General features: G+C 45.5%; 1 protein-coding gene and 1 long non-coding RNA gene across 2 annotated transcripts in view; one reads left to right on the top strand and one right to left on the bottom strand.

Annotated features, from left to right (window-relative positions):
- LOC146831502 (uncharacterized) overlaps positions 1–2,543 on the bottom strand; it is an 89,435-nt gene extending 86,892 nt beyond the window's left edge. Inside the window, exon 1 of the long non-coding RNA XR_014961583.1 lies at positions 2,380–2,543. This is a non-coding gene — a long non-coding RNA (uncharacterized LOC146831502). The remainder of the gene's footprint in view (positions 1–2,379) is intronic.
- Positions 3–27,790, top strand: TGIF1 (TGFB induced factor homeobox 1). The gene is made up of 3 exons (XM_085605837.1): positions 3–1,908; positions 20,236–20,456; positions 26,758–27,790. The coding sequence occupies exons 1-3, from the start codon at positions 1,851–1,853 to the stop codon at positions 27,334–27,336; spliced, it is 858 nt and encodes a 285-aa protein (XP_085461963.1). The 5' UTR covers positions 3–1,850; the 3' UTR covers positions 27,337–27,790.

Genomic DNA, 27,790 nt, shown 5'->3' with positions numbered 1-27,790 from the left:
CTACAGGAAGTGTGAGGGGAAAACCAGCAGCAGCTGAGCCACGTTACCGAGCACTGAGTGCAGCGCGCAGCTGCAGCCATGTGGAGGGGCGTGCAACGGGCGGCGATGTTGATTTTTAAAGTTTAAATGGCCCATCCCTCCCCCTCTCAGCCTACTTTGCATAACGTGGCAGTTTCCAGCTGAATGTCAGATTTTTGGGGGGGAAATAGGAAGAGCTGCTTAGGTTTCTGTCAGTAGCAGCTTCAAATTTTGACAGAGTCCCCCCAACTCAAACAATTGCAAAGGTTCTGTCCGGAGATTTGTTAGCCTTTTGCTGCCAGGCACTGGAGCCTCAACAAAGGACAACAAAAGTACGTTTCTTGCTGTGAGTTTTCAGCACATATATCTAATAGTAAATATTAGAACTACAAGTCCCAGAACGCAAAATCATGTTGACTAAAAAAACGGTGGATTAAAAGAGTACTAGTGACGCGCAGTCACTTGGGGGCGGTGGTTACACACCCAAGAGGTGCAGCTAAATATTGCCTAATCTTGAAGTGGTCGGTATTTCTGGAGCAATACAGTAAAAAATAAGGAACAGTAATATTTTGGGAAAAAGCGGGATTGCCTCCTAAATCCTAATGCTCTGTGGTATGTCTTATTTAATGTGAATAAACGCCACTCTTGGTGACAAAATACAGTGTTTATACACGTATATGTTAAACGTATTTAAGATTTGTGAGGGGCATTCGAGAGTGTGTCAGCTAATCGATTTTTATTTTCGAGGACCATGAAATGCATTTTTGTAAGCATGTACTCGAGCAATGGTAGTAAACTGTCTTATTTACGTTGGGCTTTTACTAAAATAGCCTCGGGGTCTGCCCTCTAGCGCCATGTGGCGATTCATAATAACAAAACACGAGGCAATGCACGTGAATGTGCGGTCTGTAGCATAAAAATAAATGGTGCTTGAAACCCAAAAATAAGATGTTAAATTGTGGTGATCTATTGGGTAAATATGATTCCACCGATCTGAGCATAAAAAAGGATGAAAACTAGCACCCTTAACTTCTGTAAATTGTGGCCAGTCACTCTGCGAGTTTAAGGGAAGCATGTGGGGAAGAAGTGACAGCCGAGCTTTCTCTGTCACTGCGATTTCGCAAACAAGTCATAAACTACCCAACCACTCCCCGTGACAAAGAATGAATCAAAATAATAAGAAGCGCCGTGGAGTGGGGGCGCCGGCGCCTCCTTTGTGACCTGGCTTTTTAATGGCATGGTAATCTCCGAAGAGTTTTTTTTTTTCCTTTCTCTTTGCATTTCTGCCTGAAACATCCTCCGCTTTCTTGTCTGCGCTCTCCCCTCCTCCCGGGGGTGGGCGCACTCATCCGGTTTCACCGCGCCAGGGAAAGGAGGCGAAGTAGAGGGCAGCTGTCAAACAAGAGGGAAACAAAAAAAAGCAGCCCGGGAGTCTGGAGCTGCCCCTCCTCGCCGCAGTTTAATGATCAAACGGTTGTCTGGGAAGGAAGAAAGGAAACACAGGAAGCGGACCAGGCAGCGAGGCTCTGTGGCCAGCAGTCGTCTGCGGCATCTCTTCGGGGCTGGTGTGTGCGCTGCGTGTCCCTGTGCCCCCAGACCGGTGCCTCCCTCTGACAGCCGGGGGGACAGTGGCAGGGATTCCGGCTGAGACCGAGGGGTGCTGTTGGCAACACGTGCTGCCCTGAGAGGAGACTCCGCACTGAAGCGCAGCACGCACCGACAGGAGGGCACCCCAGAGACCTGGCAGAGGGCATCTGCGCCAAAAGCCTGCACCGAAACCCCTCCAAAGCCAGGCGGATTTCAGCGCGTCCAACTTTGCCCGCGCTGCTTCTATGTTCTTTCCGACCGGGGAAAGTTTTGAAGTGCGGAGCAGGATGAAAGCTAAGCGAGGTGAGTTGAGTTTGAGTGCCAGGGAGTGGGTTCGAAGCTGGTTACTATGCCAGGAAGCCACAGAGCGTTCATAGTGGCTAAAGAACATATGGGAATCGGTGACAAGTTTCGTTAACTTTAAGATGCGCAAGCTGTGGTAATAAAAAAGTGGACTGAACCGTGGCAAGAGGCTTTTGGTTTCAGCCGGTGGAAAAAGCTACACAAAGGGCTGCTGTGTGCGAGTTTCGGGCTCAGACAAAACATCCACAGTCGTCCTGTTGTGTGCCCCTGCACGTTTCCATGTTGCTGGCGCGCTGTCAAAAACAACGTGTTCAACTGCCTCCCTCTTAAACTGTCTTTTAGTTTTCTTACCTCATGCACTTTACCCCTTTTCGTCTACTGAATCCCACCTCTTAGTATCGCGACTTGGCGCTTCTTTTACCTTATGTCAACTTGTTGAATGCGCTCTTTTGTTTAAAGTCCTGTACTAACCCAACAGCCCGGTGCAGGGCTCTTTGTCTGCAGCGCTGGCATTCCTGGCTGGGAAGGCGTCATGTGTTTTCCAACTGCTGTCTGGGGCTCGGCCTTGCCTTCAACTTTTTTTTTAATAACTGAACGTAGTATTCTTTTTATGCATAGTTTCGCATGCTGAGAGTTGACACGTGGGTGTGAGCGAGAAACGGAACATTTGCTCCATTCTCGGAATTAAAGTTAAAGAAGGTAAGGTAACTGTCTGTTTCATTTACTGCCTCTGTGGTTCGTGCGACAGCCCACTGACGCACAGCCCCCCCCGCCCCCCTAAAAGCAAAACGGCGCTTTGCAAAGAACAAGTGCATTTTGGCGGATGTTAGAACCCACATTCAGTAATGTTTATTTAGCGGTTTTTATTCAGCGCGGAGTTGCCCCAAAGGCACCAGTAAACTTTAGTAGAGAGCAAGTAATAAGTTGACAAACATAAAACCAATTAGCAATCGGAAATAAAGGAACACATACTTCATACCAGCAAGGACGTTGCAGCAAGTAAACAATCTGCCCAACCAGCACCAACTCGACATATCTTTGCGGGTTTAAGTGACACTGACTGTCGAGAAAGTGACCACGTGTCCAAAATCTTGTGAACATTTGTCCTCGAACGCGAATACAAACCGACTTTATTTAAAAGGCAGTGTGCCTAGTCGGTTTGTTTTTATTTTTTTAAACTTTTTACGCTGTCCCTTTTTAAAACAGCGAGGTGGCTGAGTAAAATGTAAGCACCCCAACCCCATTTCACGGACGCACATGTGCTCGGGCAGTGTCCCTCGTCGTGCGTGCTCCAGAGGTTGGCATGTGTGCACGCGGCTCATTGTGTGCTGCCAGCCATGTGCTCTGTTGTTCTGCGCTCGGCTCTGACAGGAGGGGGCAGTGCTGCTGCTGCAGCAGCCGCCGACCGAACACACGAGGCGAGAAAGCACGCAGATGCCAGAAACTTTTCCTCCCCTCCTCCCGCTCGCTGGGACAAAGGCTTGCGTTTCTCCCCTTGGCTCCGGGCGTGAGACCGGATCTTTTTGTTCTGGTTTGTCAGCCACTGGTGCTTGACAAAGGTGGTGGGAGTCACCCACCCACAAGGTGGTGGAAGGTAGAAAAAAAGGTTCTTTTCAAAATCAGTCCTGTTTTGTGTAATTTGAAACCCCTTTGATTCTTTTTCCAAGGCAGCGGCAAATTTCTGTTTTTCTGCGGGAACTTAAGATGTTGAGTTCACGCAGGGGAAGAGACAAGAAAGGAAACTGGTTCAGCTGCTTTTTTTTTTTTTTTAAGCTTGAGGTGAGAAAAGGCGGAAAGTCCCTGGCACCCCCTGGCGTTCTCATACCAATCCCTCACCACCCTGCAAGGGGCACGAGTAACTCCCGCATAACTGGCCACTCTGAGGCGTTTCGGCGGTGGGGCTGCAGTTTGACAGGCACAGTCCTTCATTTGAGGGCTCCACCCACACGCAGAAGCAATCGTCCAGCTGTGCCCCCTGTTTGGAGTCGACCCGAAAGCATTTAAAAGTGAATGTCTAAGCTCGACCAGCCATTTCATGACAGAATCCCCCACCCCATTTCCGCATTAAACGTTTTAGATATACAAAACCGACCACTCAAATAATGAAATGTACAATAGTATTTTATTGGTAGGCCATTTTAATACAAGTTCTTCAGTTCAGGCCCAAATAGTAGTCCAAATCTTCACATTAAGTTTGTAGTGATTATTATTTCCACTTGTGTTCAGAAAGCAGACAATCCAGTACAGTTGTTCAGAGCGAGGAGCAGTTGGATACACAGGGGCAGATTTATGAGCCCCTTGCGCCACTTTTGCGTCACTTTTAACATGGGAAAAGTGACGCAAAAGTGGCGCAAGGGGCTCATAAATCTGCCCCACAGGGTAGAGACAAAAAGCCAACACGTGCTTCGTCGTTGGGTCATTAAGACCTCGACTTCTTCAGGGCTGATCAAAACGGTGTATGCAGATGCAGCCACAAGTTTGGACAACCAATAAGATTCTATTGTACATATGATTATTTGGAGTGCTCGGATTTGAGTATCTAACATTTCTGCTCTTCTTTGGGAGGGCATGGCATGTAGGATTGTGGGTGGTAACCAATCCTTTCCTTGGAGCACCATTTATACTCTTCTTTTGCTATATACTTTCCCCCAAATAAGAGTGCAGTGCGCCCACGTTTTGCTTTATACCTGGTTGCCATATCTCTTCACATCATTAAAGTTTTGGCCTATGTGCCTGGTCTACAAGGAGACCCCACCCCTGCTTTTCAAATCAACTTTTACTTGAACCGCCTCAATCAAAATCTTTAAGATTAACTGAATTTAATATTGTTGCCAAAATGGCTGGACATATTTGCCAGTGTGTACATGTCTCCTGACCTCCTAAAGGGCTTCCACTGACATTATAAAAAAGCTGGTCCAAATGTAACTTTGGTTAAATTTCCATGACTGGAGAAATGACTTTGAAGGTACCCTCAGGGAAAGGTACATATTTTTGGGGAAACGATGAGAATGAAACGTTAGGTGGACAGTTCAAACTCGCCTCAACGGGAGCTGTGGATGGAGGGGAGGGAGTTTGGTTGCAGCCAGTGCTGATAAATCTTAATATTGATATGGTATCAGCAGGGCATAGGAGACGTTGCAGTCATTTACCCGGCAGAGCTTGTGCGGTGTAGGAAAGCATGACTGGGGCCTGGGGAGGCCTACTAACCAAGAACCATAAAGGGTGTGAGAATCCTAACAACTAGCGTCATTGTTTGCTCAGGAGGGATGGCACTCTAATTTGCATGTTTCTTCACAAGTTCTTACAGGACATTAAATATACTGAATTCGCCAGGGAGGGTGGCAAAACCTGGCTTTCAGCAGGCACTGGCAATGCTAAAAGGTCAGAACTGTCTGCCTCTCTGTCAGTGCCTTGGTACGTCATGGTGTTTGTAAAACATTTTAGTTGAGGGAACTGCTTGGCCTTTATAGCCTCAAAAGCATAACCACCATGGTACTCCTAGGCACTGGAGGGCCAACTTTCCATGCAGCTGTTCTAGAGAATGCTGCCTGTCACTTGAGAAGGAAGCCAGTGGTGGAGTGGGCACTGTATGCTATGGTGGGCAGAAGAAACATGTGAATGACACAACAGACCAAAGGCTGAAGAAGTCTGGCTGAAAACCCCAAACACTTGTATTTTGTACATAATGTTTCTAAAAATCCAGAGGTCCTGGCTAGCACGAGACCTAAAAAGCCATCTCTCAACTGTCGGGAGAACCGTGAAGACTATTAGACTCTAGCTGACATCCCCAACAGGGAAGCACTTTCAGCAGAGCCCTGCTGGCCACCAGCAGGATAGAAGGGGTGTCTTTTAAAGCAGTTTGTGTGCTACAGAAGCCTGGTGAGTACATCCAAGCACTAGGAATGCAGATAAAATACATCATTATGCAGAACCGGATTATCTCAGTCATGTTGCTGATTGTCATTGTCACTGTATACCTGATTTGGCAAGGTGTGGCGTAATTATGCCACTAACAGGTAACTAGTGCAATTTCCCAGGATATGTTAGATAAGCTCCCGTCCAGGCATACCAGTCAGGTTCTAAGCAGTAAAACAGTAGACAAACCTGGACATTTGAAACTCTATTGCTCGTGCTGTCAAAACCATATCTGTAGGTTATCTGTTTCTTGCCACAGCTGCACAATGGCCTTCTAAAAGGTGTCAAATTCAGCAATGGAGTTTCAAGTATTACAGAAGAAGTAACTTGATTCATTTGAAGGGTGCATTCAAACAAGATCCCAACGTTTTGGGTTTACTGTAAGTCACCATATTGGTATCAAGGGAGATACAGTGACTACGTTTCCTTCTTATTTTAATGGTCTGATTGTGGGAAGTATGGGGAAAAAACTGTCTTTGCCTAATTCAAGCTCAGCTGATAAGTCTCACAGCAGGGATATTTCTGGAAAGTGAAATGTATTTGGAGTTTCAGTCATACGAAAGCCCCATTGACAACTCTGGTGGCTTAGTGGACTAATTCATGTGTTCACTGTAGGGGGTCTGTGTTTGACCTCATGGTCGCAGGTTCTAATCCCAGCGTGTCCACTCAGCCGTTCATCTTTCCAAGGTAAATGATTGATTACTATTGAGATGGGTAACAAAAAACATCTGATATTCAGCGCCAAGATACCCTTCTGAGTGCCGTGCGCTTTACCAGTATACGTTGTTATATGATCTAAGCGAACTATTGATGAATTGCCCATCGTTTGTTGGATTACAAAGGCTAATTCCTGATTCTGAGTGTCTGGCAAAGATGCTGGGCAAAGAATAAGAGATGGGCACGAGCCCTGAGGGACTCCATAAGTGAACCAAGGGCCAGATTTACTAATCTCTTACTTTGCCATTGCGTCACACAAGGTGAAGCAGGGCAACACATGGGCTTAAGTCAGATTTACTCAGCCACGCAGAGCCACCTTGCGTGGCATAGGAAATATGGAGTAATGTGAGGCAGCACAAGTTGCTGCCTTGTGGTACTCTGCCTTGGGAAGGCATTCCATGGGTGGAGTGGGGGCGTTGACACATTCACCCATGGTTTTTGTCACATTCCTAAATTTACTAACCGTAGTACTCGTGTATGGGTCAAAATGCTATGCCTTCCCAGGTGAGGCGTAGCAAGGAGAAATATTTTTATTTCTCCAGTTGTTTTTCTTCTTTTTACGTGTACACACATAGAAAGAGGAAAACGCCTAAAATGAGTGTTTTAATGGAAGGTGTCTCTTCCTGCAAAAAAACAATCCTGGCTGTAACACTGGCGCCCTTGCACCATGGATCAAGGGTGCCTGCGTTGGTGCTAGGATGCACTCAGTGTGCCAGATCAGGGACAGAGCAGAAATGCGGCATATCTTAGTATATATGGAGCATTCCTGCACTCTCCCTGTCACGCAACGCAGCACTGTAAATTGTCTTGCTGTGTAGTAAATCTGCCCCCAAAATGCCTTAGATTTTAATTCTAAATTAGTTATTTTTGTAAGAAAGCCAGAAACCTGTTGTTTGCTGCCCAGTTATGCAGTTTCTGTGCCCCAACTGAGGCTTAAAGGTGGGAGGAGATCCACCCAACACATCTTTGGGGCATTGAATGACCGGAAGTACAAACAACAATAATCCTCCAGTCATTTCTTTTTCAGTGTCATTTCTGTAACTGTTTCCCAACTTCAACAATTGAAAGATAACAGTTGACAGCTGCTCTCTTTCACTCTTGTCATTCTATGACAATTTTCAAGTTTAAAAAATGCAGAAGCTACTTTAAGAAGAGTATGTACTTGAAATGTGTGAGAGCAGAACAAGGAGGGAGAACAGTTATGGCTGTCAAGTGTTAGTTTTCAGCTGTTAAATTTAATGTGACAAGTTACATTGGGGAAATAAAATGACTGGATGGTTCGGGGATTTTTGTACTGCAGGGCTTTTGATGCGCCAAAACATGTGGATAGAACTTCCCCCTTCAAGCCAAACGTTGCCACCTTTTCAAGGACGTAAGTAGGAGGGGGAGATTAGAATCAGGTAAGTAGTGACAGCAGAGCGCCGTTCGTGTGAGCACCGCCCTGAATGCCAGCAGGGTCATGGCGAGATGTCACTGTCAGTAGAGGGTAATGCTGCGGAATCCGCTGCGCGCCTTCCTCTTCCTGTTGTCAGAATTTAACTTCAGGTTTCAAAACAGCTACAGCTGGCCAGCATGCAGAGGACCATATGTCATGCATGAAAAAAAATATATGCATGTCATGCCAGTGCAAATAAACGTGGGCCAATTAAATGTCATTTCGTTCAGGTGTACTGATAAATCACTAGCATACATTTGTAACTACGGTGCAAAGGTCAAATCCCATTATGATCCCCTTGGAAATCCTATATAATTTGATTTAAAAAAAAAAGATAGACAAGCTTTGTTTTCTACGTCACAGATTCCACGCTACAAGCACTTTATAGAGAGAAAATAACTGGGCCCATAACAGCAATGCCTATATATTTATAAGATCTCACTGCACGGTATAACCTCGTGTGCTGGTTATGAAAAGACACAATGAAATGTACCACTATGCAGATGCGCCAAAATGGCATACATATTTTAGCTGAAAACATTCTGCAGTAAACGGTGACCCAAGTGTAACAATATTCATGTGAACTCGGTTGTTAATGTAAAAATGTTGTTTTTATATTTAAAATATCTAACGTTATTTTCAGACTGTTTATCTTAAAGTTGACTTTTTGCTCATTGAGTTACTGCCAACCAACATACACAAACCACCACATCCGCGTTGCAAATAAATCGTGATTCATGAGATACAACGCGTTTACCTTTCCCTTTGATCACGTGACTTGTGCTAGATTACCTCATGGTTGGCAGAATGTGTGCGTTTTCTTGGCAAAATGTTCCCCTTTGGAATTCCCCAGGCTGCGCTTCAGCAGACCTGAGCTCACCCTGGCCTCAAATGGGGGGTGTGCTGGGGGCCGAAACTGCAGTGTTATGACCGCGGTCTGTATTAGACACCCAGGCTCGCTCTCTCTTGCCCGGCGCTGGCACTTAAACACAGAAAGTAGCCTCCACCTCAGCTTATGATGCTGAACGGTTGCTTTTGGCCTTTGTGCCCAGTTTGTTGTTTAGTGCACACAACTCTGTACCGGTCAGAGCACGCGCACCGCTGAGGCGAGGAGGCGCCGAGAGACGCCACGCGCAGCGTCGACGCCTGAAGAAGCGCATGTTTTCCTTTTGTCATAAATTACCAGCATTTGCATAGCGTACTTCTACCATTTCCATGGTCACGTGGTGGTTACAGTTTCCGGAGCGGTCTGAGATCTTGACTGACCAGAGTCAGTGTTTTTAGTGTCTAAGATATCAACCCTCCTTAAAGTTGTAACTCCTTTCTCCACATTCAGGAACACTACACTACGTAAGTATTCAGCCATATGTAGGTAACTCTTCAAACAGAGGCCATGTTATTAATTTATAGGTTTTTCTGCTTTGTACTTCGCTAACTAGTCAATCGCCCCCATTTTGAGAATGTAAAACTGCTGCTTGCTCTTAATCCAAGGGGGATCAGCATGCATCTCCTTCTGCTTCGTGTGGTGGAGGCAACCTTCTGTGGCCATATGTGAAAGGTTTGAATCTGTGCTTCATATCGACCGCCACCTCTTGTTAAGGAAGTCCTGCACCCTACCTCTGCTGCCACACTGGTTATAACCACTCTCAATATGTCATTCGAATATGGAGTGTTTCCCAGTGAACTTGATGTCATTGACTCCTACATGTGTAAGCCCATCGCAGACCAGTGCCTCGTGGCTGGGGGATTTGAAAGAAGGACGTGTTTCAATCTCACGGCGTTCATCGAGCTCGATCACCCTTTTAACCTATATCCCCGATGTGACTGGTTAGAATAGCCCCTCTAAGATGACCACAAGACAAAAATGGAGCAGGCACATATATCCTTCTGGACGTGTCCCCAGTCATTGACAGCATAAATTATTCCACCCTCCATCTCCAGCTTTCCTGCTACCAAATCTCCATTACCTCTTAAATTCTTCCCTGTTCTTTCTGTAGTCCACCGTAGCACTTCAGCAGGCCTGCTACTGTTCAACTTTTATTCCAGTCCTCTTAGCAACCATGTCTAGTGCTGCTGGACATCCCTGTTTAAATAGAGACTTATAGGCTCCAGTCCTGAACCAGAGTTATAGGCCTGAGCCACAGGTGAGGGCCTATAACGAGGGAGAGGGCCTTTAACATGTATAGCCCGAGACTGAAGGGCTATAAAGCTATTGTAACATTCCACCCACTAAGGGTAGAATGTTCTAAGTTAAAAAGGGAGAAACGGAAAGACAAACCTTGGACTGTTCGGGCAGAAGGCCTATACTAGCCATTATTAGCCCTGACCAACTCCACTGTCTTCAGTGGAGCTCTCAACATTTCATTGCTCTAATTTTGCAAACCACACCAATATCACTTTGAGAGAAAGTTTGTAAGGCATCTAGTAACTGTTTCAGTCACTGACTAGGCAACTTTGACCATCTAAAACTAAATGCCAAAAAGATTAAAGTTGTGGCATGCAATTAGCCCTCCATTGCCCAACATAGCTACACCTGCCGCACTTCCCTTCCACCTATGGAGCACCTCCAAGTAATTTTTCGACTCCTATCTCTCTTGGCACCCTAGATCAACTGAGTCGTCAAGTCTTCCTTCCACTTCAGACGTCTTAGTTGTCTCTTTCCTTTGATTCATGTTCAGAGAGTACGCCGCCACAACGTTTGTACTCTCTTCTGCAGTAAACGATGCACATGAATATCTTCTAAACAGGCTCCAAAGGCTACAGAGCTCAGGTGCAAGATTTCTTCTATACCCCTGACAGTGGGACCACACCTTCTGCAGCGTAAGCACTCCACCGGCTGACTGCCATCCAGCAAACTGCTTTCATGGCCCTCTGCTCTAAATGCCGAACTCTTCAAGGAGTCAGTCCATTGTTCCTACGGGGGAAGCTGCACGGATACTGGTCTAGATGTTGTCTGGCAGCCAATGTAACAATTATGATTTCCGATCGTTTACCCAACTTAAGGAGCCCACCTTGTTCTCGATCCAGACCCCCAAACTGTGGAATTCTTTACTATTTCACTTTAAACGGTGGGAAACTGCCTCTATTCTGGAAAGCTGTAAAAGTTTGACCACCCTGGAATTTTTGATTTAACACCACCCACCTTCACCCTTTCAGTAGTATCTCCATGACCACTCTATGACGCGCCTGATGATTTTGCAGTTAATTACTTGGACCTAAAATTGACCTCACATATAGTTGATTGAACTAAGTGTGAAACATGGCCTACCTAGAATACCTAACACACATTTCTAACACTTGCACACTGAATAGCAATACCAGGTTTCCTAACATGATTGGAGCACATCTCTCGCGTTCACCTACTTTCTCCAGTTCTTCCGCATTGTAAAACATTCACTCCGACAACTAACAACCACTCATGCTCGCTCTGGCTTACAATCCACCAGACAAGGTACAAGCTTCCAGTAGCCACGTCATGTGCTATACAAACACCAGGGATCGTCTTATTCAGAATGCCTAGGGGGTGCAACAGATGTGTGTATGCATTTTTTGTGCCTCCACGGTACTTTGGTATCAAGGTGCTGGTGCACATGTAACACCAGCGTTATTATAAGAAGGCGTTCCCTCGGTCCCATGCAAATGAGCGAATCACTTTGCCTCATTGCCCATGCCCTATTAGGATTGTCAGCGCAGAGGCAAACGGACCCTTCGGAGCCGCACTGACAGTATACCACAAAAAGGTGGTGCACTGTTGATGTACCCCTTATGCGCGACCCTCTGGACTGGGGAAATTAGATACCGGCGACCTTTCAGACATTACCCTACAGTCACTCCCTGCGCTCTTCTGCAGGAGGGTTTCTGTCCCCCCTTCAAGGCGTGGGCAGCAGCCGCCTGTACTGTGGAGCACACAGTGGCTTGCCAGCCGCCACTCCATATTTCACTAAATACGATACCCTCCAGGACAGCATGAGTTTGCAGCTGCCCTGGGTGCAGCTCATTCACCATAATAGGGTGCACAATCCCTGTCTGGGCCAGGCACACCTTTTGAAAGGTGTGCCATGACACAGACTGGGCACCCCATGTGTAATGTGACCCCTGGGCCCAATATTATAGGCAGAGGTGCACCTTTAAACAGGTGAACCAAGCGCAAACAGGAACAGTGTGCCTTATTACAATGAATGCGCTGTGCACATGGCAGCCATGAACCCGGCGGCTCATTCAGTGAAAGATGGAGGTGCTGCTCACTAGCCTCCGCATTTCATAGTGCAGGTGGCAATCCACCTGCACTTTAAAGAGGTTCCAGAGATCCCCCTGAAAGCAGCTGCAATCAATGACTGCGCCCGCCTGCAGGAGAATGTCTGGGGGTGTCCATGGGACCCCGTTTGCCACCGCCAGGGGGATGCATTAGGAAAACACACAATCAGTGGCACACAATCGGAGGCAATCTGGCCTGTTTGCCTCTCCCTAAACCGTTGCTGGCGCAGAGGCAAAGTTATTCGCTCATGTGCATGGGAGTGATCCCTCATGTGCATGGTTGAGCGTACACCCTCTAAAGCTAGTGCTGGCGCTACATGTGCGGCAGTGCTATCAGTATTACAAAAGGGGCTCCACAAAAGTCTGCACGATGTAATACGGCCCCAGATAATCTGTAACTACTAGTATAAGGGCTTCTGAGTGAACAAATGCAAACCTTTTAAGAGTTGGGCCTTGTTCAGACCAACCGCCCCCAAAATACAGTACATAAATAAACCCATTTTGCCTGAGAAATCCAGTTTCAAAAGTTGGACTGCCCCCTGACAGAACTCTGTCTAGCAGCAAGTACCTCATGTTGACTCACAGATTTCCTCACACATGAGCGCATACCACTGAGATTGCTGGTCTGGGATTCACTAGGCAGCTGAAACCCTCAACTATTTAATTACTGTTTCTGAAAGTGCTCGCTACAGCTAGAAGGTGCATGCTGGGCCGGCGGAATTGGAATGCTCCTGGAAGATAAATGCTCTTTAATTACATTTTACTTCGTTTCCTAGACTCTCTTTTCTCTCCTGGTTCAAAACTTTCTGGATTTGAGAAAAAAAATGGATGGGAAAATTCTTTTGAAAGGCCTTTTCTAAAGGGCCGATGAACTGTGGTAATTGAAGCCTCATGGGGCCGGTGGTGGCTATAGAATGCGTGCATGGCTCCCAAGATTCCAGACATTTCTGGAAGGATTAAATGATGGTTAAATGGGAGGGGCTCCTGGGAGGATAACGCCGTGGACAGATTTGTACTGCACTGTGACAGCATAGGATCTTAAGAACAGAGGTCTGTGCTTCCTGTTAAGTGTCAAGACGGACATAAAGTAGTAAATTAGCAAGTGGCCCCTTTGGGAAGTTGCAGGTTTGTTTTTTCTGTCGCAGGTATGACCTTCAAGTAACAGCGTGCACAGTGTTGGCCCAAAGGCGAAGACAAGATGGATGTGTTGTGGCACTAAGGTGCATTATTGCACGTTTCTGCGCTGAATTTGTGCACTTTTTGTGATAAGTTCTTATAACTGAATGTCTGTCCATTTGGGAGCAATGTATGAGGTGTCAGTGCATGGTGATAATTTTTTCTTAAAGTAGGTCCAGGTTCCTCCTACACATACAGACATGGCACCTATGTAAGCAAAGTGCTAACTTCAAGACGCCCCACTAATTGTCCTGCCTGCCCTGAAAAGCTGGTCAACGCTTACTTTGGTGGGGAGTGGAGAATGTTCGGGGGCAGGGCTGTGTAATGGGGCAGGGAGTGGACAGTACAGATCTCCAGTATTTCGCCCATGCCAGATGGGAAAAGTTTGTCTGCAAATGGCACCTAAATGCAAAAAAGACAAGAATATGGTAGTTTGACCTGCTCATAACCATAGGCGTTGGAGGTAGAGGGTGGGAGTGCTGCCGCACCCTTAAAATAACCATGCTGCAGTTCCGAAGACGAATGAGCAATAACACTTCATTTAAATTTCGTTTTTATCATGTCACATTTGCAGTGCGTTCAAAGTCAGATGTCAAATGTCAAGCCCTGTCTTCTAATAAATGGCTGCTTTTTTATTGACCATAGAAATTGAAGCTCACTGATTGGTCTCTGACTGCAGAGTGAGAGAATTTTGTAAAATTAACTGTGACAATCTTGCTGGTGTGAGAGGAAAGGATGCAGGGTGTAATTTTTTCTGACACAGCAAACTTTAGATACCTATACATAAACTGTACACATTTCACAATATGTCAGCAGTTAAGGGAAAACAAAGCGCTTTGTGTTTTATCCTGAAGTTTGATGGAAACAAAGGTTTAATAGGATCACAACAAATCAAGACACTTTACTTGATGATGTGCAAATGACAATACTCGCTGAAACCTGATTTTCTCATATTATCGTGTGGGCGCTATATTGGTTTATCAGTAAAACTGGATGTCTTTTCAAACTTAATGGCCAATTCAACAGAGAATGTGCTGTCCGTAAATACAGTGACAGTGTGCTCCAAAATGCACCACCAGCTACATACCACACCCTGACCATTAATGGGCATGGATAATTTACTACACTTGTTCTATGTGGGACACGTGTATTTTTGACAATCCCTATGAACTTAGTGATGTAACATTGACCATATCACCCCCACTCTGAAAATTGTTCTAGCACCACTGCTCATAACTGAGATAGGACAAGTTGTGATTGCAGCAACAACATTCAGAAGACGTGGCATACAGATTTGTTGACATATTTAAGCCACCTTATGCTGCACAGCATGTTTTCGTCAAGCTATCCCATGGCACACAGCACGATTATGGTGTCTAACCGGAAGTAAGCTCTTTATTTGAGCTGTGATGGTGCTAAAACCTACTTGTCTATTTGACCTTACTATGCGTGCCCCCTCTCTCCCAGGTCTGGTAATTCTTGTCTGGTTTTTAACAAGCCGCCATGACACAACAGTGCCTTTAGGACATGCTAGGTATTGCCATTAACACAAGTGCGCACAGGTTGGCTGAGAGACATGTTGTGGAGAACTTGAAGCGAGAACGCAAGAGCGTCTCATTTGAGGTGCACTCGTCCAGTGAGGTGTCCATGGGGTTAATTCTGCCTGTGAACCTCTTATCAGTGACTGGAACAGTACTTTGGGATGAGAGTTGGGGGATCCTGGGAGGAGGTCTCTAGGCCCAGTCTGAGTCTCTGCATTAGCTTCCCTTGGGACAAGCTGGCTCCCTAGAGCTCTTCTGACTGGTACAGAGTGGCCATGGATGCAATGGCAGGGTCCAGGAGGAGTGTAGTAGGGGGCCGGCAAGCTGGGCCACCTGCTGGTTAAGGGACGCGTCGGCAACCTGGCAAGGTTAGCATGTAGAAGAAGCAATCTTGGTTTCTTCCTAATCCCACTGCTTGAGTCTCTTACTATGTATAGATGCCAGTACAGCCATAGTGAAGGTAATGTCTTCGAATGCATTGAGACTGCATTTTTTGTCCCAGACCAGGCCTGAAAGGTGTCAGTGGCATCATCTCCTTCCTGTAATAGCCAATCTTTCAGTGTCTTTGCCTTCCTGTGCAAGCGTTGGCACAGCTACAAATCCTTAGCCCTTGTAAAGAAATCTGGTACAGTCTGTGTATGGCCTTGCTTGGAGGGTTATGAGCGACGTTTTGTAGCTTTGGTATTTCTAAGCAACAAGTTACTAGGGAGGATGGTTGGTGGGACATGCGACATTGCACCACACACACTCAGTGCTGATAAAGCCACTCTGGTTTACTACTCTGATTGTGCCCTCTCGGCTCAGCCTAGAAAATGGGATCCGCAGAGCCATGTGGCCCTCATTCTACAGAGGGTGCGGGAAAACAAGGGGATATGCCTCCTATACTGCCTTTTTGTCATTGTATTCAGAGGCACGCACCGATCTTTTGCATTGTAGTTTCAACATTAGGTTCGCCCGTTCAAGAATGTTTTCAGGAGAACGGACTACAGCGAGACATAGTGGGTATAGGGTTTATTCTGAGTACCCGATGGCCATCATCCGTTTCTATGCACAGCAGATAACATGAAGTCAGTCATTCAAACAGCATTTGTAGAGCGCAACACTGTCACTCCTAGGGGTATCAGGGCGTTGTGTCTCCGTCAAAGAGCCAGGTCTTAAGTCTCTTTCTGAAGTCTGCCAGCGAGGGGAGTGTAAGGAGCTGGAGGGGAAGGTCGTTCCAGATCTTGGCAGCGATGTAGGAGAGGGAGTGTCCACTGCTGCAACGGATGTGGGGTGTGTGTGCGCAAAGGCAAGTGAAGAGGAGCGCATGTGTCTACAGGATTGGTGGAAGTTCAGTTGATGGTTAATGGTGGCATGTCCCAGGTCGTGGAGGGCTTTATGTGTGTGTGTGTGAGAGGACCTTGCACTGGCATCTCTGCTGGATGGGGAGCCAGTGGAGGTCACTCAGGTGGGGGGCGATGTCGGCTCGTTTGGGGAGGTCCAGGATGAGTCCACTCATAATTTAATTTTAGGCACACGTTTATTGTCGTAGGGTTCCACCGAGCTGGTATGAAGTGAAATGAATGTCTGACACTTTTCCATCAGGTGGCTGTTCTCCCTTTTGTGTGTCAGTTTTTCATAACAAGTTCATCCCTGTTTTCCACCACAACTTCTTAACTTTAGAAAGATCCACTAGCCAGGCGCTTGCAGGAAATGTAAGTCGTGAGCACAGTTCATGAGACAACCAATTGACCCAGGCGATGTAAAATCGAAGACTTTGTAAACCAGCATTACCTGATAACGGATTGGTAAGCATGCAATCCCATTTGCAAGAAAGGGTTCCTGTCACCCCTTAGCACCCATCACTGAATAAACTCCGATACGTGGCTCTTATCTTTGAAATAGATCAATAGCCCGCCCCTGCCCCGAGCCAGGAATGTTGCACTGTATTTTATGGGGAGGCAACAGTTGCTGAAAGGGCCTGGCTTCATTTGGAGAGCGACCCATCTGTGTCTGTGCAGTCCACTCCGCCTGAGGTCTGAGGTGGATAACTCGGACATGCCGTTGGCTGGTGCATGCTGTGCATGAATCGCTTCTGTTGTCTTGAACCGGGCTTGTAATATTGACTCATTCAGGCTGCAGTTATTCAATTCTCTGTCTGGCAGAACACCCGCGTGGCTGCTCTCCTAAAGTCCAGGCTTGCCATTGAAGTGCCTTCTGTCACTTTGCACATTGTGGTGCATCTGCAGTCTTGTGGGTCATCGGGTTTATTGGCATAAACTTCACAAGCACCCCCTCCTCCCTCACCACCAGGAGGGCCGCCTGCTGCATTGGTACACTGCCTGACCCAGAGTAGGAATCGTCACATAGATAAGAACCCGTTTCGACTTAAGAAGTGTAAAAACAAAAAAAGTGAAAACTCCATATTGAATACGGTTGTCTTCAGTGATCTTGGTGGACGTAAGAGAATTCATTTGCGTCCCAGCATTTTTCTGTACGATTCACTTCAATTACATATTTTCTTTTGTAGGAAGTTGTTTTGCAAGACAGCCTCGGGCCTCTCCAATTCAGGGAAGGTTTAAAAAGCAAACAGACCGCACATCCCAGTGTTGTGTCTAAATGAGCCTATGAAGTATGCGTGTAGTAAAGTTGCAGCGCGCCGGACATGTTGAATCAGGAACCGCACGGCACAAACTATGGCATTTCGTTCTTCCCAGTCATGTGTGTGTCGTAATGGCGCCCCTCCCTCTGCACCTCCACCTGACAGCCCTGGGCATGTTTCCTTGTCAACGTGAAGGAAGCCTTGCTCCACATTCGCAAAGCTTGTTATTTATTGCCCCATATGATACATATTTCGGTTATGCCGCCACAAACCTGCAACTTTCTTTAATCTGCCACTTCCGGTTACCACAGGAAAAGTTGAGTCGAGAGTAGCAGAGGGTCAGCCGCTTCCCGCTGACATGACCGTGTGAGACCGTGTGAGGTGATGTCATTTGGGAGTGCGTGTGCAAGAGAAGGTACATGCAGGAATGCTCAACAGAGCCATCGCTTAATATGTGCTCTTTTCACTTCCTATACAGCAAAATATGAGCTGAACAGATTTATTGACATCTTTCAGGTTTCGACTAATGAAAAAGGACCACTGTAGGGGCACGATTGTTCAAATTTGGTTGACTTGGAACCAGTTGGATGTCGGTTGAGAGTGAGGCCAAATGGTTAAGAGGGTGCTCTCATTAAAGTAAACGGAGTAAATACAGTTTTGGGCGAGAGATGCAGGTTTGCAAAGAGGGTGGCCTAATGGAAGTCCCTGGAGACATGTTGCCTTTTAGAAGGGGGGGATATTACAGAACAGATGGTGACACCCACCAAATGAGGGTGAGTTCACGGGTACCGTTGCAGTTTCGAGAGAGGGTTCAAAGCGGGACAAGCACAAATGACCATTATCAGCGTATTGGGAATTTGGGTGTCTTAGACCTTTAAATAATTGCTACTGGACATCTAATCAAGTGACCCTGAGCTGAATGCTTTATTATATGGCTCTAGTTTAAAATATGCGGGCAATTGGTTAGTGACAGATTAAGCAAACTGCCATTTTACCCTCCATCTGATCTCAAACCGGCCTCCTGGCTCAAAATTTCTGGACAGCGCAGAGAGGTTTCTAGTTTCACAGCCTGTGCCTAGAAACGGCTCACTATTCCCGACCTCCCCGTGCCATAATTGGGGTTTGCCTGAAAAATATAGACCAGCATACCCAAAGATATCCGATTAGAACCTCTGAAAAGAGATTGAAGAACCACCTGTCCCACAAACACTGACAGATGAGTCTTTCTCTTAACTTTAGGTGTCTCGAGAATTGAACAAGCTGTCCTGTCACATGTGCAGGGTTCTTCTGTCTGCTTCCACTCTGCCATATGGAATAATGCCTCCTCCTTCATTGAGTTGGCATTGCACTGCCCACCTCCTCAGCACCACCTTCTCCCGCTTCTTCTTTCCCAGACTGTTAACTTTTCCAGTCTTCTCTAGACACTTGTTAGTTATTGCTCCCGAACATGTTTTCGTAATGCACATTGCACTATAGGGCTCCTTACTTGAACTCTGAAGCCTGGAATCTCTGGGACTATGTGATATCTCTTTAATATTTACTCCTTTGCAGTTTCTGTAGGCAAACCAATTATTCTACTTAGATGAGCAACTATCCTTTGTAGTTCGAGCCTGGGCAGCGCATGCTCTGCCCTGTGAGGCATGCTGTATTCAGGTAGGGACTTGAAGCTCCGCCCACTTTGCTCATATTTTTAATCGGCTTGTGTCATTGTAAACTGTGGCTGTTCGTTGGTCAATAGGCTTAGTAGTCCCCACACCGCCTTATCTCATTTTGTAACCTCCCATGGCGACAACCCCTGTTACGTGTGTTGTTACTTTGTAGGCTTTAATCACAGCCTCCGAACACTATTTTCCCAAATAGCTTTGACACGCTCTCTCCTAATGCTTTTTAAATTTTTTATAGCTCGGGCGCCGAACGCATTTGCAATGCAATAGGTCTAGCATTTGCGGGAGTTTAAGCTTTGGCATTGTAAATGACAATGCCTTTTATTTATCTGTTTTAAAAACAACCCATAAATAAAAGGCATTGTCATTTACAATGCCAATAGCTCAAATTCTCGTAAATGCGAGACCTATTGCATTGCAAATTGTTGTTCTATACCTGGAGGAAGATTGTGCTACTACTACAACCATCTTTTTTGATACGCATAACCATAACTCTGTCTTTATGGATTTTTACACTCTTCATTGCTCCAGGATTCCTGACTCTTTAATAATCTACCCGGACTATGCAAAGCGCTCTGGTGTTCATCACTATGTTCGCTCTATTGAGAAAGTAAACTAAATAATACATGTCTGTTTATGAAGATTGTAGGACCTATTTTTTTTTCTGTTTCTTGAAGTAAAATAAATAATACATGTCTGACAATTGTAGGAGATATGTTTCCTGTTCTTGAACCCATCTATGGTGTAGAAATTTGCTAGGCCCTTGCTCCTTCCTGTTTTTATACAGCTGCACACAATGAAAGCAAAGTGTTAGTCTAGATTAAACAGTGTGTTGGAGTTCTAACTGAAAATGCAGGTGGAAGAAGTTCATATGTCTCTTCATTAGTAGCCCTCTTTGTGAGGTAGAACTTTTAATGGACTCGCATCAGTGGTCTGTCTTCTTAAATCGCTGAAGTAGCATAAGCTTTGTAAACAGAATGTGGTTTGGGGAAATGTGCTAGATCTAGCCACTGTTTGATGCCCCCTTTTCTACTTCACATGTAGTGACTTTATCGGGCAGTGATACAGACGATGATGACGGTATGGATATTCCTCTTGACCTGTCCTCCACGGCTTGTTCGGGGAAGCGACGAAGACGAGGCAACCTACCAAAGGAGTCTGTGCAGATCCTAAGAGACTGGCTATATGACCACAGATACAACGCATATCCCTCGGAGCAAGAAAAAGCACTTCTGTCACAGCAAACGCAGCTTTCCACACTACAGGTATTTATGTGAATTAACTTGTAATGTTTACTGTTAAGGCATGGTCAACCGTCAACATAGCAGCGACGGTGAATTGTGATCCAATATGTGTCACTGTCCCAGCCTTGTACCACAAAATATCTTAAACGTGTCCATGATCCCGTTTGAAATGTAAATGTACTTCTCTCTTCCGCCTTTACCCCGTCTCCTTCTCTGTTTTACATCTCTTGTTTTTTCTGCAAAAACACAAATGCCTTTCCTTGGTTAACATCGTAGTTCTTTTTTCTCTCCAGTCTCTTGCTTTTCTGCCATTTTTGTTTGTCCCTTTCTGCTTTCCCCTTCCTGTCTCTCTCTCTGGTCCCACAGTCACAAGTGTGCTCGTATTAGGAATATGTGGAGTGCATCCTGGACCTGTGTTGTCTTCATTGACCAATATGGTTTATGGTCTAACTGACACTTGCTTCCTGAGGGCCTCCTTGCTCAAAATGCTTAGGTTGGTAAACGTAACCCTGTATATATTGTTAAACGACTATCCACTTCTTCAGAGGCTATCTCTGCCAAACATTTCATAAAACATGATTAAGGCTGCAGTAATTTGTCTGCAACATTATGCAAACGCCATACACTTACATTCCATTGTCACTGACCCGAAGGAGCTTGGACTTCTAGGTGCTGTTTATATTGAGTGGCGATTTACTCTAAGTCATTGCAGTCTGAGTATATTTTTTGATAGGTTGGACAAACCAAAAAGTATTAAGATTCCTTCATGGGAGCAAGAGGCTCTTCAAAGTGGCAGACAATAAATGTCTCTGTAAACTGGGGACAAAGACAGTGGTTCAAGTTAGTATAAAGTGATACTGAACTGGAACTGGGATAACACATTAAAGGCTCCAGGGAGAAAAACAAACCCTTCATGAGCAGAGCGTACATCAGAGTTTCTGATGCCAAAACTCGGTTACAGCCAAATGATGAGAGAGTGTATTGTTTTGGAATACAATCCATTATTTTACTCAATACTGTATTGGCTTTGCCAAGCAAAATTCAAAACAACCTTACTAAAAATATAGTAGCAAAACAACATGTGTAATAAATCTTTAGAATTGACCGTTAAGGGGCTATATGAAGAAATATTACTTAAAAAACAGAAGAAAATCGTTTAATATTAGAAGAAATTCGTTGTACACCATAGAGCAAGTTTTAGGACTTAAACCCTGATTTTCTAGGCTGTGAAATTGACAATCTCCCACATGCTTGGTAGGAGTCTTGGGTAAGTAACCCTTGTGCTGGGCAGCTTCCCCTGTCTCTGATGTTGCTACATTGACAGTGGTGAAGAACTCCACGCTTACTTTATCCCCCTCTACTGCTGTAACAGCATCATGCGGCTACTTTCTTCTCTCTAAGGGATTGAAGGTATTCTAAATGCAGTGCAGACCAGCTGTAATGTTCCCCATCACTGGACTGGCTGTATACGCACTTTGGAAAATCATCCAGTCCATCTACTTGCGATAGCAAGTAGGGCTTGACCCTCTAGAAGGCCAACGGGTCACTCCAAATTAATATTTTGTTTTTTTCCAGTAATAAAAGTACTTAATGCTGCACTGTACCAGGGACTGTTTTGTTTCTGATGTTTTTTTTCATAGGAGGGTGATACAGTAGTATCAAAAAGTACTTCACCTTGTTTAGGGAGTGATAGTCCAAGCCAGGACCATCACGCTTGTCGTCAGCCTGTTTCCTAATTCTAGCTGAGCCCTCATACTAACAGCAGTTGTAGGAGGAGTGGAGCTGCCGGTCTGCCCTGGGTGCACATTTGGTTCAATGGTACATGCTCCTCTGGGGCTCAAGAAATGGAAGGACAGAGACCCTCAGGCCGCACTGGCCATGGCACCCCAAAGGACCTGCAAATTATAATTTAGGCTATATTTTCAACTTCCTCTGACTCAAAGCATCCTCCCCAGCAGCACACCACCGTGTGGAAGTTCCACCAATGTGAGCTCTCAACCTTTTTATTGAGGGTAAGACCCCCTTCCTAGCGACCACTCATCTGATCGAACAAAGAAAAACGGACAAAGTGTATCTTCGAGAATTTCTGTGAACTCTACAAGTTGCTGAAATTCTTTAAGCTCTCAGCTGTAGTAAGGTGTGCGCAGAGCAAGGCGGTGTTAAGGGAAATCTTCCACTAGGGAGACGTTTTAAATATTTTCATGCACCAGCCCCTTTATTCATAATCTTTAAACCACCAGGAAGTTATTTAGCTTTCATTCTTCTATTATTATTGTTTAAAGTTTTTTTTTTGTTGAGCACACTAATCACTGTCTAGGAATCTTTTGGTGCTGTGGAGGCTCTTTGCCAGTGATAAATTAAAAATGAGTCAAGTAAAAATGTTCAGTTGTTAAAAGAACAGGTTTCCTGTTTTTTAACAGAAGTTTAGGAGAGTGGAAGCCAAGCCCATTTCCGAGGGGAGGGTGTTCACAGTGGAGCAACAGCTACCCTGAACTATCTTCTATCCATTTTTGAGAATTTGAATCTTCGAATTCTTAGCATTTTGGTGGAAGATGATCAAAAGTTTATTTCTTGGGATTATATTTGCTGATCTGTTTATTTATGTTGGGAGAAAGCTAGGGTCACAACCTTGATAAGCACAAAAAACTACAAGCTGCCTTAAAATGCATTACTTTTCTTACTGGAAGCCAGTGCACTTTCCTGAAACATGGCCAAATTTCTAGCATCTTGAAAGGAGTTGAGAGGGCTATGTTTTGCATATATAGGCTTTAAACTCCAACTCCCCTGCATATCTTGCACGGAAACATGTGATTTCCAGAGGAATCAGAAACTCCTGGGCTGCCAGAGACCTCTTGCTCCAACCTGCACGCTTTCGGGGAAAAAAAGTACAATCTGGCTTTCTATGGAGCCGCTCCAAGAATATGGAACTCTCTCCCACCTGACATCAGAAAAATCCCTTCTCTGGCCCGCTTCAAAAAAGACGCCAAGACCTTCCTTATGAGTAAATTCCTCGTTTAAACTTTGCCCTCAACCACCACTATGGCCCTGATCTGTGTCTGTCTATTGCCTCCCCTCAGATTACATCTCTTTTGTATCCTATACCTCTTGGTGATTCTATGCCTTTCTGTATAATGCTATGTTCCCTGTAAAGCGCTCTGATACTCTTAACAGGTCAAGTTTGCGCTCTATAAAACACAGTAATAAATAAATAATAAATTGCAACTTGTTAAATTTGTGTGTGGACTTTCCAAGAAAAACGTTTTTCCCATAATCCCTTCCAGATTGGATAAATGTATTTATTGTGAGAATCCTTGTGTTAAGTTCAGGAATTACTGCTGAGAATTCACAGATGGAAAAAGCATAAATTGGGACTCATGCGGGTCTGATGTTAAATCCGAGTCACTAGCCGCTATATTCTGAACTTTGCAAACTGGGCTGGGGGCTTCATCAAGGCCCAAAGTTTTGTTCTCTTGAGTTGATAAGATTGATCCTATCAAATCCTATTGCTGGGATTTCGGTTTTTGCCGGGTTCAACTTTAAAAATGTAGATTTCCAAGTTTAACACCCAGGTCCCCGTTCACAGCCTGATGCAGCTCTCAGACTGCAATCCTATTCGCCCTCGTAACTCGGGGCCTCATTTATGAGGAATTGGCGTAAGGCAGCGCTGCAAATCTTTTTGATGCGCTGCCCTACGCCAAAGCGAAAGGGCAGGAATGCACTGTATATATGACATACGGTGCATTCCCACCCTTTCCACCTGCGCTGGTGCACAATAGCCTCCGTTGCACCATGGTGCGAGGAGGCCTCCTTTGCAGACAGGATTGTTTTTGTGCAGGAAGGGGCACCTTCCTGCACAAAAACAATCCTGAGAGGAGCCAAAGCCCACTATGTGTATTTGAAAGAGTAAAGAATTTGCATGAGTAGGCCTTGCAGACTCCTGTGGTGTTAAACTAAACCTAAACAAATGACTAGCAGTATGCGAGCTACAGGTCGGTTTAGATGGCTTTAACAGCTCAACAGATTACTCCCTGATCCCCTTCCATGGTCTAGGTTCTTAGCGCAACCCTGTCTTCGTTGAGCTGGCTATTGACGCATTTGTGTGTGTGTGTCCTAATGTACACACTTGAAAACGATTACAAAATTGGAATTTCATCTTCCCTATGAAATTACTATAACACTGTCTATCTTGAATTTACAGTATCTCGCTGTTAAGTTTCGAAGTGAAGTTTCTATATAACCACGTCTCGGGAGCTCTGTGTTTTTTAGAATCCTATGTCGGCAAGGACTGCATCCATAGTTGCTACCAGTTCTCTGTTCTGCACTGGTCTAGGTTTTGAAAATCTGGTCAACCTACCACACCCACATGCAGCCGTCACTCAGCCTCCACAAAAAAACCTCAGCTATCCTTGGACTATAAAGTGTCACTGGGTCAACGATTTTACTTGGGTAAAAGTTCTAACACCGGATCTTAAAAGTCACCCCTCACCAAAAGGTTCAGTTGGAAGCTTGGGTTCACATCCGCAAGATTTTGAAACCCTCAAAAAATCGGTTTGCATTTATTAGGTTTCTTGTGTGGCTTACGGCATACTCGCCTACCCACCAACACGGTTTCACAAATGTAAGAGTCAAGTGGAGTGAGTTTGTTTCTGGCAAGTGCAACCTGCTTTTATCTTTCCACAAATGCTTACGGGCAGCACTGTCCTGTGCTAAATGTTCTTAAATCTGCTTTCAGGCTCAGGTCTAGTTGCGACCAATCATCCTGTTTTCAGCATACCATCTATGACACCACGCACTTTGTATCTTTTTGCTCACCTGCTGTATTATTAATGTGTTTATCAGATGTGATTAATTGTGTTAATTAGAGCGACCTTTCCACTTGGTTTTGTATGCCTGACTATGGAGCCATTGCACCCAGGCTTCCTTTTCAAATAAGGTTATTGTTTAATATGGTATGTGCCCGTGAGGACCGTTTTTATCATATTTTGTTGTGTGGTTTTATTGTCTGATACCGAATAAAGATCATTTATGATTTGATAGTCTAGCCTTCAATATAAAGCCTAGGCGAGGGGGCCGAAAGTCCTGTCCTGCCACTTCATAGCCAAGAATTGGGTTTCTCAATCGTCTGGTTGGTGTGTATGCATTCCACTCACCTGGGGTATGGCCCCTATCCCATATACACGCAAACACAAAAGGAGAATATTGGTTATGGTTAAAGTTGACGGGCAGGTTATGGTAGGCCCAGCTCCCCTGAAATTGTAATTTTAGTGAGGCCCTTCTTTACTTAAGCAAACATGCTGAACTGTCACAAAATTGATGATACACGTTTTTTTTCATTCATGCAACATTCATCATCTGGTTGCAGAATTCACTGGGTGCCAAGCAGTCCAATTAGCTGCCTGCCACTTTAGTTAACATTAAATGTTGGCTTCTCTGAGATTCAACTCTTTGCAGTGGGTGTCCTTTTTAAAGTAAATGTATTTTACAGAGTATGGTGGTGCAGCAAATGGGTGGGGCAGCGCCTTCAAAAAACACACAAGGCCCGGGTGGCCGTCTGGCTGGTGTGGTCAGGTCACCCTTTTGCCACTTGCACTGCCGAAGCAAGCAGGCGCCAGGCTCGTCTGTCAGAACTTATTTTGGGAAACAAAGCTTCAAGAAAAGGGGTGGATTCCAGAGTGCACTGGGACGCGTAATCAGGCGGCTCACTCAGTCCAATAACATATAATCAGTGAAAAGGCCGGCTTTAATAACCTCACGTCGCTGTCTGTGGGCGAATTCCTCCGATGTCACCCCTACGTGTTTTTAATCGTCGTGCAGGGATGGTGGGAAAAAAGCATTCTCCGAAACCTAACACCGAGCCCTGACTCCTTCCTGCCCCTTTGCCAATGAAATAAGTTAGCTATTTGAACAGGAACACATCTCAGTTCGGTAATTCAAGTTCTGCCTGTTGACACAGGCTGTTGAACATTGAAAATCAGTTAGAGCCGTGTGTGGGCTGGGAGGCGCTTTTGCAAGAGGAAACACTTCCCTGCCTTTCACCGGAGAGGCCGAAACAAAGAGTAAATGGGTTAATGCATGCGCAGGCACACAAAGGGGCCCTTCAGCGGATGGCGGGTGGTTTCTGGTGGCCCCGGGCTCTTCTTACGAAAGGGAAGGAAGGAGTGGTGTGGCAGCAGAACAGAGCGTTCAGTTTAGGTGTGTCAGAAACGGCGAGCCATCCCTTCTTGGCACAAGAACGCCGCCGCTTCAAGGGACTGTCTCTGAATGACTACTGCTGCGAGTAAAACCAGGAGGACTAAAGATTTGTTTGTCTTTGTGTTTCCAGGTCTGCAACTGGTTCATCAACGCCCGCCGCAGGCTGCTGCCGGACATGCTGCGGAAGGATGGCAAAGACCCGCACCAGTTCACCATTTCCCGGAGGGCCAGTAAGGTTTCCGAGTCTGGCCACGCGGAATCCCCCCCAGGGACCAAGAGCTACATGTCGACGTTCGACGACCTCTCATTCCATTCCACTGCTGCGGAGCCCTACTTTATCTCCAGCAAACCACTGACCCTCAAGCCTTCCCCGCCCTCTGTCCTGGCCCGACCGTCTGTGATTTGCCACACCACGGTCACCGGCCTGGGCGACGTCCCCTTCCGCTTCTACCAGCCTGTTCACCGGGACCAAACCACAGACCTCAAAGAGCACACAGACAGCAGCTGCACGGACGACGAAACCTCCTTCTCGTACCACGAGGAGAGCAGTAAATCTGAACTTGGGGCACACACACAAAGCGGACTCTTTAACACTCCTCCCCCAACCCCACCAGACCTCAACCAGGACTTCAGTGGCTTTCAGCTGCTGGTGGACGTTGCACTCAAAAGAGCCGCAGAGATGGAACTACAGGCCAAACTTGTCGCCTGAGACTCTCAGGTCAAGAACTCACTGATATCCTTTCGTGTATGTCGTCTGGCCAATTTCAAAGACTGATTCCATTATTTGATACAACCTTTTTTTTATTTTTTATTATTATTTGCACAAGGGATTGCCGAAATGAGGCATCCTGTTAGGCTGTCTTAAACAGGATGTAGTCGTTCCAAGAATAATAAACCTAGAACTACTTTAGAAACAAGTTTCTGTTCCCTTTGTTTCTTAGTAGATGATGCATAATGTGAGATGGTTCCCAAAACTATGTGATTTTTTTTGTATGTTTGTTTGTTCCTTTTATACTGTGCAATATTTAGTGATAAAATCGTTCTTGTTTGTATTGTTTATCCAAGAAAGCAACTGTTTTCAATTTCTTTTTATTTTTTACTTTTTACAAAATGAGACTGGATGATTAACATTTCACTATGTAAATAAAAATATTTTCTGTAAA

Source organism: Triturus cristatus, chromosome 5_1 (genome assembly GCF_964204655.1).
Source record: "Triturus cristatus chromosome 5_1, aTriCri1.1, whole genome shotgun sequence".
Classification (NCBI taxonomy): domain Eukaryota; kingdom Metazoa; phylum Chordata; class Amphibia; order Caudata; family Salamandridae; genus Triturus; species Triturus cristatus.
Note: the sequence above shows the minus strand (reverse complement) of the source record. Positions and strands in the feature narration are given on the sequence as shown.

Coding starts and splice junctions, on each gene's coding strand:
- TGIF1 (XM_085605837.1), top strand. CDS start 1,851: ATGTTCTTTCCGACCGGGGAAAGTTTTGAAGTGCGGAGCAGGATGAAA. Junction 1,909..20,235: donor CAGGATGAAAGCTAAGCGAG/GTGAGTTGAGTT, acceptor CTTCACATGTAG/TGACTTTATCGGGCAGTGAT. Junction 20,457..26,757: donor CGCAGCTTTCCACACTACAG/GTATTTATGTGA, acceptor TTGTGTTTCCAG/GTCTGCAACTGGTTCATCAA.